Source organism: Doryrhamphus excisus, chromosome 15, assembly GCF_030265055.1.
Source record: "Doryrhamphus excisus isolate RoL2022-K1 chromosome 15, RoL_Dexc_1.0, whole genome shotgun sequence".
NCBI lineage: Eukaryota > Metazoa > Chordata > Actinopteri > Syngnathiformes > Syngnathidae > Doryrhamphus > Doryrhamphus excisus.
Window position 1 is genome coordinate 7,664,797 of NC_080480.1, and position 19,375 is coordinate 7,684,171.

The following is a 19,375-nucleotide window of genomic DNA, read 5'->3' on the forward strand; positions in this document are numbered from 1 at the left end:
GGAATCACAAGCTGTGTAGGCGGCGCGCTAACCACTCGTACACCGTGCAGCCCTATGTATGTCTTATTTTCTCTCATTATATTAACTATATTGGGTAATATGAGTGTAAAGGTGACTATAGGGGTATTAGTTAATCTCAAGTTAATCTCTAATAATGTTAACACATTCATAACTATGGACAATTTGAATCACTAATTAACCAATTGTTTGTAGGCTTGTAGCTGTTTCATTTAGGTCATCAACACATAAGTAATAAACCTTAGTCAACCATAAAACAACCATAAAATATATTTTGAAAAAAATAGCGTGAAAAAAAAAGAGTGAAATGGTAAGGGACGACTGCAACTATCTTAATCTAATTTGACACTGACAAAAACTGTTATTCTAATGGCTGTAACTGGACTTATATAATGATTTAATACATGCACATGTTGATTGTCTAGTCTCTACTTCTCTTCTATTGCGATATAGTTCGTTCCTCACATTGGAACTTATTCATAATTGAACTTGAAGGAGTAAAGTCAAATAAGAATCGAATGCAACATACTGAGGTCTTGAATCCAAGCATCCGACTTGTTTCTATCACTTTCTCTTTGTACGTTGTCTATTCACACGCACCAACCAATGGGAGGGCTTGGCCTGTTACTCTGAAGGAGAAGAAGTGTGTGTGTGTGTGTGTGTGTGTGTGAGTGTGGTAGAGTTACATTCAGAACAATAGCCCGATTGTGCCTGTGTGTGTAGCTACTGTCTGTCTTTTGTTGATAGTTGCCCAGCTTTGCCTTTTTGTCTGGCTTCTCAATGTGAAGCATCATATTCGTTCATTTACACCATTACTACCTGTTATCCTTATGGAGTCAAAATAAATTGGTACTGTATATACATGAGGTTCATGTTGCCAAAAAATGTGTTCAAATGTGAGCTAAAGAGAGCTGAGAGAAAACGAAGCGGCATATAAAGGGATCAGGGAGGGAGAATAAAAAGGATGGCTGACGGATGCAGACATGAAAAGGACAGCAGGAAGTCAGAAAGGTTGGGGGGCCAAGAATGGCGGGAACGGGATGAGAGGAAATAAAGGATGAGAAAGGATAGAAAATGAAATGGGAATAGATAGATAGGTGGACGGCTGGAAGAGATATTGACACCAACACCAGTGGACCAGTAGACCTCATGTACTAATCCGTATTGTCAGATTATCATGTAATCCCACAGTAAAACACACACTCACATCGAGAGGCTGAAATGTGGAGCCTGATAGAATAACACAATAACACAAATAGCATACTTGTGTCAACTAATTGGCAAGGCTGGCACCCACTTGAAACACAAACGCCTCTTCCTGAGTGTCCCATTCATTCATTCATTCATTCATTCATTCATTCATTCATTCATTCATTCATTCATTCATTCATTCATTGCGACTTGCCTGTTCACACTCACACATAAACATGCTATACAATATAGTAGATAGCATTGTAGCTCTGCAACTTATCACACCTCATACGTGCCTCGGCTGCAACAAAATAAGAAAACGTAGCAAGAGGGGTCAGTATTAGCAATGTAGGGACTTGTAACTTTATCTAACGAGTATTCAGACTCAGACTCACCAGCTAGCTAGATTTAAGACCAGGGGAGACTGAGCCTTTTCTCTTTACTTTTAGTTGAAATTTAGTTTAAAAGTCAACTTTATGTATTTTCAAAATAGCTAAATGAAATCTAATGGAAATATATCCCATTCAGTGGGGTCATTTAAAGATGTTGATAAATAGTATTTTACGCAAGTCACTAGGTGTCCATAACGTTACATTGATGAGACAATAGCCACCGCAGGAAGTACTGTACAGAACAGGAAGTAAAACAGTAGAACAGTATATAATGCCTTATGTACGTATGTCTTATTTTTTCTTATTATATTAACTATATTGGGTAATATGAGTGTAAAGGTGACTATAGGGGTGTTAGTTCATGTCGAGAGGGCTCTAATAATGTTATGTTAAAACCTTATTTAGATGGTCATAAACAGCTTTTGTGTGCTGTAATATAAAAATATCCCAATTGATCATTTCTAGAAACAAATAACAGTGGTAAACGAGGGACTACTGTCTTTTCTCAAGGACGTTTGTAAGCATATTTCTTTTGTTCTTCATTGATAAAAATTACATGCACATGCGTCATGGCCAAGTATGCAAATTAGACTATAATTTATCATTGTTAAATGAATCTGTTTGTGCAAATAACAAATACTAATGAGGATAATGCTACAATAGAGGCCAAACCCTCTCTGCGGCTGTGTAAACAAACACAAATATACACAATAGTAATAGCTTGTTACCTTGGTGATTAATTGAGAGCAAGCATCAACTGCACAAACAGTCAGAGCTGTACAAAACTAGCATATTAGCCGGCACATAAACAATGATGCTCATTGGCTCAGGGAACCCTCTGCTTCTGCTCCATTGGCAGATTGGCTACAAACAACAACATGACTAGCCTGAAGTGACACGCACACACACACCTACTGTACTTGCAGTGATCAAAGATGACGAGTTAATTCAACGCGGCTGTTGGCACCGCACATAAACACACATGCCAAACTATTTCACTTGGTTTACAGCTTTTTGTGGGGGTGGGCGGAGGTAGGATAATAGTGGGGTGCGTGGGGGTGGGGTCTGACAATCACTGACACAAACACGTACGCGTGGATATAACCACATCACGCTCCTCTGGAGTTGTGAAAGACTCCAAAATAATCCATCTAGTTTTTGTACCGCTCATTTGTCACCGTTTTTGTCCTCATTTGGTATGCTGGAGCCTATCCCAGATGGCGTGGCACACGCTAAATCCTAGTCCAAAATAACACACAATGTCAAAACTCACCCATTTGCACAATTACAGTAAGTGTTACTGCATTATTCCTACATTTAGTAATTTAATTATGGAACAAATTGCAGGAAAAAAACAAACCTTTATGTTTTACGAGTGTTGTCAATGTAAGTGCTTGGTAAACAACACATACAAAAATGAATGGAGACACTCTTACAGACAACGCAACAAACAGTACATCAGAAGGTCACACAAAAACAAAACAAAACCTTGTGCCTTATCGGAGAAATGGCTATTGCAGACAGACACCTCTGACCTTTGATTATTCTCTGTGTTCATTAGCTTGTGTACAAATTGGCTACTGGTTGTGAATGATCACATGCCTGACCATGAGGCCGATGCCGGAGGTTTCAGTTCAGGGAGACAGAATGGTGATGCTTCAGAATGCCGAGGGCGACACCATTACTGAATAATAACATAGGTATATTTGTTAGTTCTATCCATGTCTCTATTCAAAGAGGATAAAGGCTCCCAATGCAATATGGCCGACTTGGCCCAGCTGTTTTCAGGATTAAATTCTATCCCAAGTTCACTGGTCATCTTAAAACATCAGTCTACGCTTATATTTAAGAAGAGGCTTCTTGGAAAATGAATCTGACCCACATATCTTCCACCAAATCAGCAGGCGAGGCATCCCCATAGCCTGAGACGAGTTAGGTTGAATTATTTACGACTAAGGTGAAGGCGGGGACATTTATCGCCAGCTTTATGTCCGGCATTAAATACTGCAATTATTTATCATCAACACATGATCAAAGTGCAGGGGACACAGAAGTCCACCCTCAATCCCTAACGAATCACAACAGAGTACTGTAAATTCTGAGGTATAAAACACACCCACTAAATTTGGAAGAAAAAAAATGATTTTATATAAGCCGCACGTGTCCATGAATGTCATGAATTGGCATAATGCAGCACGCACAAGTCAGTGAGGACCAGTCAACCCTTTTTGACTCTTTATAAACATGAAGATTATTGAAAATTAAACTCATCACACAGCAACTCAAACAGTGACACCTCAGAAATATACAAACATGTACCAGTACGAGTTCAATCATGAAAAAATCAAAAACAGTTTTTCCATTAGGCATGAGGTTTCAGATAACAATTTCACTGATAATAAATAAAAATTAATTTGTTAATTTGTTTCACTTGTTTCATTTGTTTTTTGATTTGCTTATTTATTTTTCCATCTTATTTTGTGTCAAAAAATTAACAGTAAACATTTCTTTAATAATTTAATAAAAAAATTTAATAAAATAATAAATAAAAATGAATTTATAATAATTTATTATAATTTAATGTTTTATCAGAGCTTTTGCAAAGAACCAAAGCACTGAAAAAGTGGAGGGTATAGCAGAATAATAATTAATATAATTAATATTTATTAATATTTGTATTATATTTTTATGTATGTTTTTCTTATATATATATATATATATATATATATATATATATATATATATATATATATATATATTTATTTTATTTTTTTAACCTGATGCGGCCCAGCCTCACCCAGACCCTAGCTCCAGTGGCCCCCAGGTAAATTGAGTTTGAGACCCCTGCTTTACACAGTTTGAGTATTTTATTAAAATAAACTTACAATAGTGTCCCACTGGGATTAAAAAATCCCTGAAATAAGCCGGATGGGGCCCTTTCAACACAGAGGAAGTGCGTTGGTGTGTTTTGAAATTAAAGCCAATTTAAAAACCTAGCTTTTGTTGACACTAACATGATAAATTTGGATCTGGACAAATGTGATGCTTGGCAGGCTGAAGTCCGACATCTGTCCCAGCAGTGCATCGCAGATGTATGAGGACACACTCACACTAGGCCAGATTTGACTTTTATCCTGAGGGCCAGTCCTTTCTGATCTCTGCCCAGTGCTTCATGTGAGGATGCACACAAATGCTTTGAAGGAGCTACTCAACTAAAAAGTAAATGGCAGCATTGAAGTAACACATACAGTAGGTCTGGGTCGGGAAAGTACTGAAACTGTTAAGCAGCAATAATTGCACATGGCAGCGTATGCGATCACATGACTCAAGTACGAAAGAGAAGAAACATTCATTCATTCATTTTCTACCGCTTATCCTCACGAGGGTTGCGGGGGGTGCTGGAACCTATCCCAAGAAACATTCCCTTAAAACAGGGGTCTCAAACACGCGGCCCGCGGGCCAAGTGTGGCCCGCAGGACACTAGTTTGAGGCCCCCGCCTTGATATGAAAGTTTAATGTTAGTGCGGCCCGCGCAAGTTTGATATGGATGCTGTATGGTATCATGTACCCAGAAAAAATTATTACGTTTGATTAATGTTCATGTTAAAGGTTAAATAACTGTTAATAGTTATCCTCCCTATCCGTGTGGAAGTGGTAAGTTTTTGGCTATATAAGTTTAAAGGAAATAACTTGAAGGCTACTGTTTAGGTCGCTTTCTTTATTAGTCACAATTCGGCATTTGCATTCCCAGAAAAGTATTTTCAAGCATAAAAAAGGCTAAATGAACAAACAAAAGACAGATATTTATAAGACGTAGTAGTATAAGAAGTATAAGACGTAGTATAAGACGAAGTATTGTACACTGGTCACTAGGTGTCAGTAATGTTACTGTAATGTTCAGTGAGACACACTATCACCAGACTTGATACCCGGAACAATAGGCTTTTGTTGCAGGTTTGAATTATCTCACAACAGGAACAATAATCCCTAATAAAATCCCTAACAAAAACACTGTTGCGGGCGGTAATCCAAGCTAAGATAAAACTCAATTCTGAACCACCGACGTCACTTCCTGTCCACACTCCTGTACACAAGCATGAGTCATGTTCATGTCTTAATTATTGCTTATTATAACGGGTATGAAAGTGACTATGGGGTGCTACTCAATAGGAATCCTACTTTGCATGAATTCACTTATCACTATCGGGTCTGGAACCAATTTAATCATGATAAATGAGGGATTACTGTGATTGTTTTTTTTACTGATAACTTAAAGTGTGGGGGGGGGGGGTGGCACACAAGGCACAATTTCCAGTAGCTGATATCAGGTGGTTCTTATATAGACCAACAAACTACGGCGGTCGAGTGGTTAGCGCGTTAGCTAGGAGACCTGAGTTCAATCCCACCCTCGGTTGACTAAGGTTTATTACTTATGCGTTGATGGCCTAAATGAAACAGCTACCAGCCTAAAGGCGATTGGTTAATTGGTGATTCTAAATTGTCCATAGGTATGAATGTGTTAACATTATTAGAGCCCACTCAAGATGAACTAACACCCCTATAGTCACCTTTACACTCATATTACCCAATATAGTTAATATAATGAGAGAAAATAAGACATACATAGGGCTGCACGGTGGTCGAGTGGTTAGCACGCAGCCCACACAGCTCGTGATTCCACCTTCGGGCATCTCTGTGTGGAGTTTGCATGTTCTCCCCGTGCATGTGTGGGTTTTCTCCGGGTACTCCGGTTTCCTCCCACATTCCAAAAACATGCTAGGTTAATTGGCGACTCCAAATTGTCCATAGGTATGAATGTGAGTGTGAATGGTTGTTTGTCTATATGTGCCCTGTGATTGGCTGGCGACCAGTCCAGGGTGTACCCCGCCTCTTGCCCGAAGACAGCTGGGATAGGTTCTATTACCTCCCGCGACCCACGTGAGGATAAGCGGTGGAATGAAAGGACTATGAAATCAACAGCGCCTCTGCTGGTTGCAGTGAAATATTGCACTCAATATTGCCTCAATTGCTTCATGATGTCATTAAGTCATAATACATTTCGGAACATTTCTGAAAGGTTCTCATGGAAAGGAGACAGTATCTTCTTGTCCCAACTGCGTTAGTTTCAGTTTAGAAGCTACAATTGAAAAAAGTAACATTTTACGCCTCCATTAGTTGCTCCAACATTAATTTGAAGCAGGGATGATACACATCTATGAATACATAATCAGCTCGGAATATTCCTACACAGTAAGAGGACACAGGCAAACGAACACACCTACGCACTGTGAGAGTTACATAAAAAGTCAAAAAGGATATGGCTCATCTGCCTGTTGTTTCCATTTTTACACCTCTCATCCATCTGTGATCCATTTGCCAAGTCTACAGAGGATTTTCTTGGCATTTTAAGCCTTGTCTCTCTATGTGTGTGTGCGTGTGTGAGTGACAAGTCGCTTGAGTACCACAGTTCCAAAGCGGTAACATGAATTCCAAAAAAAAAAAAAAAGTTCTGTGGCAGTCCCATGAAAGGAGATCAGTGTATGCGTGTGTGTTGTGTATAATATCCGAGTACATGTGAACATAAGCCGGCACAGTCGGTGGTTAATGCCACCTAATCGGTGCTGATTGAGCAAAAGAAGTCAAACCCTGTTCCTGTTCTGTCTTTGTGGGTGGTCTCTATATCCAGACAGAGCCACTTAATGCCTTGCCCATTTCTGTCATATACTGGAAAGCTGCACAATGGCTGGGATAGAATAGAAAACAACACAACCACAATAGAATGAAATAAAACACATCAGAATAAAAATGGACAAAAACTCATCACATATTTCATTCATTCATTTTTTACCACTTATCCTCACAAGGGTCGCGGGCGTGCTGGAGCCTATCCCAGCTGTCTTCGGGCGAGAGGCGGGGTACACCCTGGACTGGTCGCCAGCCAATCACAGTCGTCACATATTTTCATTCATTCATTCATTTTCTACCGCTTTTTCCTCACAAGGGTTGCGGGGGTGCTGGAGCCTATCCCAGCAGTCTTCGGGCGAGAGGCGGGGTACGCCCTGGACTGGTCGCCAGCCAATCACAGTCGTCACATATTTGTTCGCTTTTGTAGCAGTACATATAAAATGTAATGCCCTGTAATACACTGGAATTTATTATTTTGTTTTGAAGCTTACTTTGCACTGAACAGGAAGTCACTGTGTGTGTGCTTTAATGCTGTGCAACTAGACAGTAGTTATGTACCTGTTTTTAGCAGTTTAAAGGGGACCTATTATGCTTATTTTTCAACCCTTTGTATTGAGTTGTTGACTCCTATAGAGCAGCTACACACAATAACCCGCACAGAAAACATTCTAGATGTTCCAGAACATGTGTATTTACACTGTATTTACTTTGTTTTGTGCTTCCTGCCTAAACAGTCTGTTTTAATTTATTCCACCAACGGCCCGCCCCCGGGCATGCCCATTCCGCTAAGATAGGTCACATTCCCAAAGTATTTCCTGACTACTGCTAACAAGTACTTAATTTAGGGGATATAAGAGTCTCAAGGGGCCCAAATGTGGCCCGCAGGACACTAGTTTGAGGCCCCTGCCTTGATAGATTTTCTTTATTCTTGATTAGTTTATTTATTTTTCATCTTATTTTGCGTAGAAAAATAAAAAGTAAGATATTTGAGAACAGTGGAATGCTTTATCAGAGCTTTTCTTGTAGAAAATTTGAACCAAAGCGAAGTTTTTTTAATTTTTTTGTTTTTAATAAATGCGTTTTTTTTTTTTTTTTTTTAAATCTGACACGGCCCAGCCTTACCCAGACCCAAGCTCCAGTGGCCCCCAAGTAAATTGAGTTTGAGACCCCTGGTGTAGAGCCATCCCAAACTTCTTTCAGGGCTCACTTCCAAATGCGCAAACCTCATTATCTGAAACTTTGGCAACGTTTAACACAAGAATACAATATTCTAATTACTTTTATAGGTCAGATAAGTGGAAAAAGCATAATAAGTCCCCTTTTAAAATCTGTTTAATTTTCTTAACAGTGGTACCTGGGTTGTCATGTATTGTATTTATAAATCATGACCGGCTTATGGTGAATGAGATGTGTTTTCTGCAGGAAAAAACACTAATGCTAGTGAACCATTAAACTGTGATATTTTTGGTGCAATGCATTAGGTGTGAAGCTTGCACAGGTGTGCACGGCAGTCATGCAATCAAACGTACAAAAAGGTGGCAATGATGCTGCTGAGCTATCCATCTGTTACATCAGCTTCTTCCCTCTCCATTCTCTATTTCAGCTTTTCATCACCAAACCCCCAACATTCCCAGAAAAAACAAAAAACATGTATTTCACATTCAACGTATGTCTCACTTGCCATTTCTTTTTTTCCATCCACTTCTTCCCCCCTTCTCCCTATATCAGCTCTGTAATTCAATCATGGAGGCAGTGCAGCAGCAGGAGTGACTGATGATGTTTTGGAGGAAAAGGCAGGGAGCTCAGATAGGCAGGCCCACATCTTTTCAATATTATAATTCTCCGTACATGATGCACTCTGGTTTTCCATAAAGCATGGGCATTTTTGTTTGTTGTTTTTTTACACACAGCCTGATGAAATTAAAAGACATTCATTGGACAAGCTTAGATTACAGCACGTATTTACAGCTATACAATGTCATAAGGGTACCAAGATGTTGCATTGATGATGGGAAAATTCAACACACCAAGCAACATCTGGACACAGCGATTAGTCAGTCAAAGCATGGTTACAAACATGCTCCCATAAATTAATTAAAAACTTCATTTTGTTCGGTAAACACTCAACTCACTCAAGAATGAGGTACAGCCTGTACACCATGGGGTCTCAAACACACGGCCCGCGGGCCGAATGTGGCCGGCAGGACACTAGTTTGAGGCCCCCGCCTTGATATGAAAATTTAATGTTAGTGCGGCCCGCGCAAGTTTGATATGGATGCTGTATGGTATCATGTGCCAAGAAAAAATTATTACGTTTGATTAATGTTCATGTTAAAGGTTAAATAACTGTTAATAGTTATCCTCCCTAGCCGTGTGGAAGTGGTAAGTTTTTGGCTTTTTAAGTTTAAAGGAAATAACTTGGAGGCTACTGTTTCGGTCGCTAGCTCTCTAGTTTGCGAGTTAGCATGTGTCACAAGACCCTGCAGTTGCGCAATATGTTGTAAATAAAAAGAGTATAAATGTGACTATAGTCGTGTTTTGTCATGTCTACAGGGCTCTAATAATGCTTTGTTAATTTTAATCTGAAAATATATATATATATATATATATATATATATATATATATATATATATATATATATGTGGTTTCTTAAGTTTTTATTATTCGCCGTTTTATTATTATTATATTTATTTATTTATTACTGATTGATTGATTTTCTTTATTCTTGATTTGTTTATTTATTTTTCATCTTATTTGGTGTAGAAAAATAAAAAGTAAGATATTTAAGAACAGTGGAATGTTTTATCAGAGCTTTTCTTGTAGAAAATCGGAACCAAAGCAAAGTTTATTCATTTTTCTGTTTTTAATAAATGCGTTTTTTGGGGTTTTTTTTTGGAAAACCTGATGCGGCCCAGCCTCGCCCAGACCCTAGCTCCAGTGGCCCCCAGGTAAATTGAGTTTGAGACCCCGGCTGTACACCAAGGATGCAGTGTAAGCTGACGCCTTAACATAGCGGGATAAACCAGGTCTCAGACACACAAAACAGCAAAATGAAGCAGTGGTTCTGGAAGTAGAGCAGGTCGTCCGAGACCGGAGGGTTCACAGTGAAAACCCAGTTTCATCCTTCCCAGTCGCTGCTGCTGTGTCCTTGGACACTACTACACTGTATGAATGTGAATGAATGTTTGGAAGCCACGTTTCCATCGCTCTACCCCAGGACAGTGTGAGTGAATGAATAACGGGATATCAGTGCTTTGGGTGTCTAGCAAGGCACTCAATAAAACCAGTCACTTATTATTAATTATGGCCTGGAGAGCAACAAAGCATGCAAGCAGATCCAAAATACATTAAGTGTACACAGCACAAAAAACTCATTCATGTTGGCAAGTCATGCTTTATGACTGTAAATATACTGTGCATACTGTACAGTCGTGTGAAAAAAAATTGAGAAAAAAATGCCCTGTGTGGGAAAAAGTGATTGCCCACCCCCTGTTAAAACATAACTGAGATTGAGGCCTATCAGTCTGGAAAAGGTTATAAAGCCATTTCTAAAGCTTTGGGACTCCAGCAAACCACAGTGAGAGTCATTATCCATAACATCCAAGAAGTCATAAAAGACCCCACAACAACATCCAAAGAACTGCAAGCCTCACTCGCCTCAGAGTTAAGGTCAGTGTTCATGACTCCAGCATAAGAAAGACACTGGACAAAAATGGCCTGCATGGCAGAGTTCCAAGACCAAAATTTTCTCAATTTTGACGATATATTCAATTTTTGACATGACAAACGTCAAACTTTTTGGAGGGTGTTTACATCTGCATTGCAGAAAAAGAATCTCATACCAACAGTAAAATATGGTGGTGGTGGTAGTGTAATGGTCTGGGGCTTCAGGGGCTGGGGCTGCAAAAATTACCTAATGAAAGACTCACATTATTGCTTGCTAACTACAATGTACTGCAGTGCAATATACTGACACAAAAAAGCAATAATTCAGTGAAATTAGACATTGTAAATTGCTCTAATGGGGGAATCGACCAACACTGGCTGCCTGATCGTCAATGATAAAGATAATATCTTTGAATATGTGAAAGCATCTGCTCCCATGAAGCTGAAAGTGATAACTAAGCAGTGTAGCGCTCTCCCAATAAGCCTCTCCCCCAGTGACTGAGGTGTTAATTTAGTCAGAAATTAGATACAGTATGAACTGACTTGCATCGTAATTCATAGGGACCAGAACTCATATGCGGAATGAGTACTTCCTGTATTTGTCCGTCACTATCTGCTATCTTGCAGTAGGTGATCATCTTGCTGATAAGAAGCACACACATCATCCCCTCCCTGGATTATTTGGTTTAGCTTTAGCTGTAATGCTTTATTGCCACCACCACAAAGAGACAAAATGTGGACATAGATGGCAGCCACAAAGCTGCCTTTCTGTCATATTTCTCTCCCTGAGGCGTTTAGCAGCAGCGAGCAGCACAGTTAACACTGCACTGACTCTGGCTGACAGCATGTGAATCCTTGCACTCTGCCTGCCTGCTCCTTTGTGAATGTGCAGTGGTGTGGATGCAATCTTCTTCTCCTCTCCTCTGCCAGCCTCGCATATCAACACACAAAAACGGGCGAGGGTGGGGTAAAAAAAAAAAAAAGGGGGAGAGCCGTGCTATCTGGAGGGTTCCGTGCGCATTAGCGTCAGCGTTTCGCTACAGCTTCGCACTTCGAAGAAGACAAAGAAGAAGGAGCAGAGGTTGGATCATCATACTTTCTCTCATGTGATGAACACAACAACTGATCTCCACTGAGCTTCACACACAAACATCAAAACAGACCATCCATGTTCTGGAAACACACACACATATATATAAACATATATATAAATATATATATATATATATATATATATATATATATATATATATATATATATATATATATATGTATATATATATACAGTATCATGTCACACGCTTATATTCATTCATTTTATACCGCTTTTCCTCACGAGGGTCGCGGGGGGTGATGGAGCCTATCCCAGCTGTCTTCGGGCGAGAGGCGGCGTACACCCTGGACTGGTCGCCAGCCAATCACAGGGCACATATAGACAAACAACCATTCACACTCACATTCATACCTATGGCATGAAATTTCATGCGTGGGTTTTCTCCGGGTACTCCGGTTTCCTCCCACATTCCAAAAACATGCTAGGTTAATTGGCGACACCAAATTGTCCATAAGTATGGATGTGAGTGTGAATGGTTGTTTGTCTATATGTGCCCTGTGATTGGCTGGCAACCAGTCCAGGGTGTACCCCGCCTCTCACCCGAAGACAGTTCGAAGACAGGCTCCAGCACCCCCCGCAACCCTCGTGAGGAAAAGCGGTAGAAAATGAATGAATGAATGAATATTTAAGGGCAAAGATCTTTAAGATAAAATAAACAAAAACAACAAGGTAATATTGACAAAGTGGAGGTGAGAATCTGCCACAAACACGCAGGAAAGTTTTAACGCCAGCGTGACGTTAAACAGACCTGTTTGTCACCAAGCATTAAACACCAAGCTCACAGGACAGCTGGGTTCGTGTGTTGAGCTGTTGTTTGTGAAGGAAGGAGAGCAACGTGTGTGTGTTGGGGAGGGGGACTTGTGGCGGTAATGAATGGATGTGTGGTCGCAGCGTGTGCGCAAAGAGGTGTGTATGTATGTGAGGAATACTGTAAAGCATTAGGTTTGTTGCATATGTGTGTGTGTGTGTGTGTGTGTGTGTGTGTGTGTGTGCAGAGGGCCTGGCCAAGGCAGTGTACTGCTGCCAGACATACTGGCTGCACTCTCATTTACAAACATACACACACACACACCGTCATCATCAGAGCCATCATCAGGTTGCTGTCACTCAACCAGTCCTTTGCATATCAAGGGTGTCCATATATGCTATAACAGCATCTCAGCTTTGTGATGTAGGTGGAAAAAGCACTTTTATTATTATAAACATACTTTTTTGTTCCTATTCCCCCATTTGTTTTAATTTTCCAAATATTGGTATAATATATATATATATATTATTATTATATAATATATTATATAATCGTCATAACCTCTCGTACTTCAGTACGTGACAGAAATAAAATTAAAAAATTAAAAATAAATAAATAAAAACTATATTAGGAAAGCAGGAAGTGAACAAATGTAACAGTTACTGATTGTAAAAGTACCAGATGGAGGAGTAGGATTTAATAAGCTTTGCTTCTTCCTACTCCTTTTGGACATGTGGAACTGTGAACTGATTATGTGATGCACTCAATTGTAATCTGTTCAAATGAAATAAAACCATTACCAAATTTTACCTAACCAAATTTTCCAAAAATGGCAACTTGATTTTGTTTTACTTGTTTCTCATAATATTAAGATTTTTTCCTTTAATATTTCCACTCTATAGTACTAAAATGACATTATTTTTCCTCATCATATTACCAGTTTATTCTCATAAAAGTTTTTTTCTTGCTAGAAAATTACTTATTTTTCTCTTAATATTTTTACTCTGTTTTGTAAAATTTTATGTTTTTTTCCCCCATTTCTACTATTTCAACTGGCTTTTCTTCTCATAACTATGGCTTTATTCCTATCATATTTAAACTTTATTTTTGTAACATTATTATTACAATTTATAAGTTGTTTTGTTTTTTTTTCATATTATTAAGACTTTTTTAGCTAAATTGATGTTATTTTGTCGATAGTAATGGTTCAATTTTATTTGAACAGCCATCAGGTTACAATGGAATACATCACATAAATCAATTCACAGTTCCACATGTCCAAAAGGAGTAGGAAGAAGCAAAGCTTCTTAAATCATTTGTTCACTTCCTGTATTCCAAGTATGATTTATTTTTCTTTTTTGCACATACAAAAGTTTAAGGTAGTTTAACCATATAGTGACACGATGGTGATTCTTTTGCAACCATAATAAATAATGATCATAGATATAACCATCAAAATGGTGATATATAACAACAAAGTAAACATTGGGACTTTTTCTCATTTTTCCTCTTAATATTTTGACTTTTTTCTCGTAAAATGACTGCTGATTTTTTTTTTTTAGTTTTCTCTTCAATTATATTTCTAGAATGTGCTGCCAGACAATGAAAAGTCAACCACAGGCCCCCGGGCCACACTTTGGACACCCTTCATCAGGTTTTGTATAATGTATGAAGTTATAGACATTCAACCCCTCACAATAGACCTAATATAATTTTTTGCATAAATGACAAGTAAACTTTAATTAAAGCCGAGGTCACAACCGGTTGTACGGGCTCCTACGAACGGTCTACGCGCAAAAAAACGGGTGGAGGTGCTGATTTTTGAGCCGTAGACTGGCCGCAGACTAGGCCACGAGCTTCTTTGTCGTGTCAAACTAACTCTACGCACACTCACATTTTGTTTTTTTCATATGTGGCACTTCCTAATGTTATGAAAATAACATATACAAAGATTATTCAAGAAAAAAAGTTTAAATATACAACATTTTGTAAAAAAAAAAAAAAAAACTCAGATATGTAATATAGATTTTAAAAAACGCATTGATTCAGGGGCTGCCAAAAATCACACAGACAAAACTGATTCTAAGTGGGGCTGTGACCTAGGTTTAAATGTGTTGCATTATCATATATACTGTACTTTATTTGTATTTTATGTATATTTCATAAAAACAACATCCGTTCGGTAGAGTCTCTGTCCTCTCACTACCAAATGTAACTTTTTTTTTAATACCTGTAACCACAGCAACCATCACATGACAAGAAGCACATGGCAGGAGAGCAAAAAAACATTGCAAATCCAACATTAAAGGTAATCATCATTATTTCCAAACAGTTACTTCCTTTTAATGTGCATATCATGGGAAGAGTGGCATTTAAATTTTTGTATTTTTAGTGTATTTATTGCTATAGATTATGAGCTTTTTAAAAAACGTACACTGTTAGTGTCTTTTTTCAACATACCGTAATGTAAAACTAGCATCATGAGTCACAAACTTTCTGTTTCGGAGGTCAACGTTTGCAACTTGTACGTTTCAGCACATCGAGAGCAGGGAAGGAGCAATTTTCTATTGTCATATTCAAATGCACATTCATTTTGAAATAGTAATGAATTAGATTACCAGTTAGTGGAAAACAATAACATTGGCGATCAATTCCTAGGATGCGTACCCACCAATATAATATCCAGTATATCTACTCACTGGCTCCACTCTGCTTTGCCCACACATTAGAGTGGGATGTACAAGTGGAATATTGTCGGATGCTAAAGTGCTCAAGCGCCTGATGTAAATAATAAGCAGAGCCATCCAGGAAGCAGAAAATGACTGCCTTGTAATTACACAACAGACCCAGGCTAGAATCTCATTCGTGAGACAGGGTCAAACAAATCACATGCCCCCCCCCCCTTCCCACCCACCCCCTTTCTGCTGCATTGCATTCTCACTCCTGATAGTCTCCATGCACACCACGAGGATGCATGCAGCCCCCTAGCGTATTGTGCTGCATACCAGCAGTAATACTATGTGATGCATAATGCAATACTCTCACCAGATGCATGGTGGGTATGGCTATAATGACTTACTCGCTTTCCCTGGCCGAGGCCTTTGCAGCAGCTTCTGCACGGTGAGCAGGTCCTCGGTCTTCACCGCCTGCAGCAGCTCCTGGTCCTTCCCCATCTTCCGCTCTGAGCCGCTCTACTCCCGCAACATCCTCCGACTGAGGGCTTTCAGCCCGGCCTCCCCAGGCGGAGAGTCCTCCTCCCCCTGCTTCTTGGTCCCCGGCTAGACGAGCCCCCTGCAGCTGTCGTTGTCTGATGGTATGAGACAAGACGGGGGGAGAGGCACTGGGAAGGGAGGGATGCTGCTCCCACCCCGCTCCTTGCTCGGTGCAGCACCGCGAGATGCGGCCGAGACTGAGGGGGGCTAGTGGGCCGCTCCTTCGCGCCCTAATAGAGGAGGAGGAGGAGGCGCGTTCTCCCTGACGTTCCGAAACAGGATTGCCCGAGCATGAAACGTCATCTATTGCACGGTATCGGAGCTGCCAAAGTGGACGGAATGTGCGTTTCGGTCCGTGTCAAGCGGTGCTGTCGTGCTCTGCGTGGTAAACAGGATCCAAGGCTGCAGCAGCCATCCTTTTCGATCTGGAGTCGGTAATGATTTTCCCCGCGTGGGGGCAGGAGTAGTGAGAGAGAGAGGGTGTGTGTGTGTGTGTGTGTGTGTGTTTCGCGTACAGCTGGGCCAGCTCATACTGCAACAAGGCTTCCCCGCCTACCTCACCTCCCCGTCAGTTTCTATGGCTCCTCTGCTCTCCATGCAACACCCATACACTACTGAGATAACACACTCTCTCTACATGTTAGTAACAGGGTCACATGAGTGCTGGAGCCTATCCCAGTCTGCCTTACCCACTCATCAGAAAGGAAAGCAGCTATTGGAGGCCGCTATAATTGTTTGTTTTTTTTAACCTGTGCAGTATTGGGAGTCATTATTGTTTTCCTGTGACGGTTAAGCTAATTATTATTTCAAACGCCATGACAGATACCGACAGTGAAATTTATTTATATGTGAAATAAAAACATCTACAGCAACAACCTGGTTGTAGCTTCAGCCACCATTGTTCACTACTACTCCACAGGAAACTAAATAGCTAGTCAACAACAGTTGTGGTCGCTCACGCTAAGACAAATCACTGCCCCCTACCGTTTTAGTAGAGAATTGCAAGTCACAAGCTCGACTTTAATCTTGTGAAATACGCCACCTCTGAGATAAATTCTAATTATTTTACATTTATTTTCATTATTTTATTTTTTTGATGATTTTTCAAAAACAGGAACATAATAATTTACCTGGTAACTAATTGAATTAATGCACTAATTAACACACTAATTATATTAATTATGGAGTCTTTAAAATAGGTTGCCTAACACTTCCTGTGATCAACATAATAAAATAATAAAAGTGACTGTTCTTTTGGGTTGTCAAATGATTATACATTTTAATTAGAGTTTTTAATTAATTAATCATGATTAATCACCATTAGCAACTGTATGTGAAATAGCAGACCCCCACGACCCTAGTGATGATAAGTATTAAAGAAAATTAACAGATGGATGGTCAAACTTGAGTTCCATGGAAAGTAGTCAGCGGTGTACTTCAACGTGCCTGCGGAGGTGTACTTTATATGCAGTGAATCAGCTTGATATTTACACACTTACACATCACAAACCAACACCAAATTATGCCTACCTCACTCACAGTGCAACCAAAAACAGCAACAAACAGCACACATGGAACACACAATGCCGTGTCATACAGAGTACAGATGTTACACACTAATCTACATGCAAAACAATATTATTTTATGCTCACTTATAACCCGCAAAGTATGCTGGGCAGCACACTTCTCCAACAGGAAGTTACCAAGCATTTATAATCAAATATAGTCGCACTGCATCATCTATTTCCTTTGAGCATTTCCTTTCTATTAATTAGTAGCTATATGATGGAAAGATGGGGCTGCACAGCGAATAAATGGTTTGAGAGCAGACCCGAGTTCGATTCCACCCTCGGCCATCTCTGTGTGGAGTTTGTATGTTCTCTCCGTGCATGCATGGGTTTTCGCCATAGGGTTGAATGTGAGTGTGAATGGTTGTTTGTCTGGCTGGTGACCAGTCCAGGGTGTACCCCACCTCTTGCCCGAAGACAGCTGGGATAGGCTCCAGCACCCCTGTGACCCTTGTGAGAATAAGTGGTAGAAAATGAATGAATGAATGAATGAATGTTGTAAAGACAGGAAAAAGAGCACTGCACCATCTCCTAGATTAAGCGGGGCACTGCCCCATCACCCTATAATACTAAAATACAAATCTGCATGTAGCCAAAATCCAAACAAGTTCCTTCTCCCTGTGCAGCCACCCACTGCACTGCCCTCTTCTTTGTGTGTGTGTGTGTGTGTGTGTGTGTTCAAGCAGTGGGCAGTATGCAGGGTTTAGATACTGTTCTGTGCCTCCTCCACATCCAGCACGTTATGTAAGAATGCAAAAAAGTGGTAAATGATGCACTGGGAATATTTATAAATGTGTCTATTTACTATAATTTCATCTGTATTCATTCGTTACTATTATAATACTATATATTATACTACTATACCCACTTACTATTATAATTAGTAGTATAATTGCTATGATAGGCTAAGATAAGACAATAATGTAAAGCCTTCATGAAAGCTTGTATTGTTTTTGCAAATGTGTGGGTGCAAAGCCACATGGTATTATGTTACAGCTTTATTACAATATTTGAAAACAAGAAATAACACAAGCCCCCAAATAACACAATGTATTTGGGGGCTAATGACTCTGCATAACGTATGTTCAATGTACAGTATATGTATTTTTATTCCTGACATCCCTCTTTACTGAAGAAATGACTCTAGGTAGCGTATGCATTGAAGTACACTGCCACCAAGTGGTCACTTTTGCATCCTACACCTTTTGGAGGAATTTGAAGCCACAGAGAAGCACACCGCAAGCATGAACGTTATATTGATATCAGGCTCTAAATGTTATATTATACAATGTATATATTCAATATGTACATATGGAATAGACCTACCAATCAGTCTCACAGAGCAGTGCTCATTTATGTAGTACTTCCTCTGCTCTGCAGGAGGCAACGGCAAAGCGTATGGGGCACAATGTATTGCACGGTACTGCGTGCAGTTCTTCTAAACTTTGATATTATGTGATCATGCACCAATTGTGAAGTATTGCAGTGCTTTGTTTTAATTATCAGATATACAGAAAGAACAGCGCCATCTCATGGATCTACAAGGGCACTGCCTCATCATAGATCTGGAAAAAAACAGACAGCTCATTCGCCAAAATGTAACTGTAAACATAACTGGAAACACAGTATTAGTTTTATTATTGTTGGCCTTACGGTAAATGTTGACGATGGTTTCAATATACGCAAAAACAATAAACTGTATTTTACCAGTTGTTTAATATGAAAATATAATAGTATGACTCTGCAGTATTCTGTTTTAATCCTCTCTGTCGAATTTCT

At 39.6% G+C, this 19,375-nt stretch overlaps 1 protein-coding gene across 6 annotated transcripts in view; it reads right to left on the minus strand.

The window, feature by feature from the left end:
- caskin1 (CASK interacting protein 1) overlaps positions 1-16,509 on the minus strand; it is a 97,211-nt gene extending 80,702 nt beyond the window's left edge. For all 6 annotated transcript variants that reach the window (XM_058050168.1, XM_058050167.1, XM_058050164.1 and 3 more), the window contains exon 1: positions 15,895-16,509. In XM_058050168.1, coding sequence (XP_057906151.1) covers positions 15,895-15,988 — 94 coding nt within the window. In that variant the 5' untranslated portion in view covers positions 15,989-16,509. The remainder of the gene's footprint in view (positions 1-15,894) is intronic.
- Positions 16,510-19,375: the final 2,866 nt, after the last annotated feature.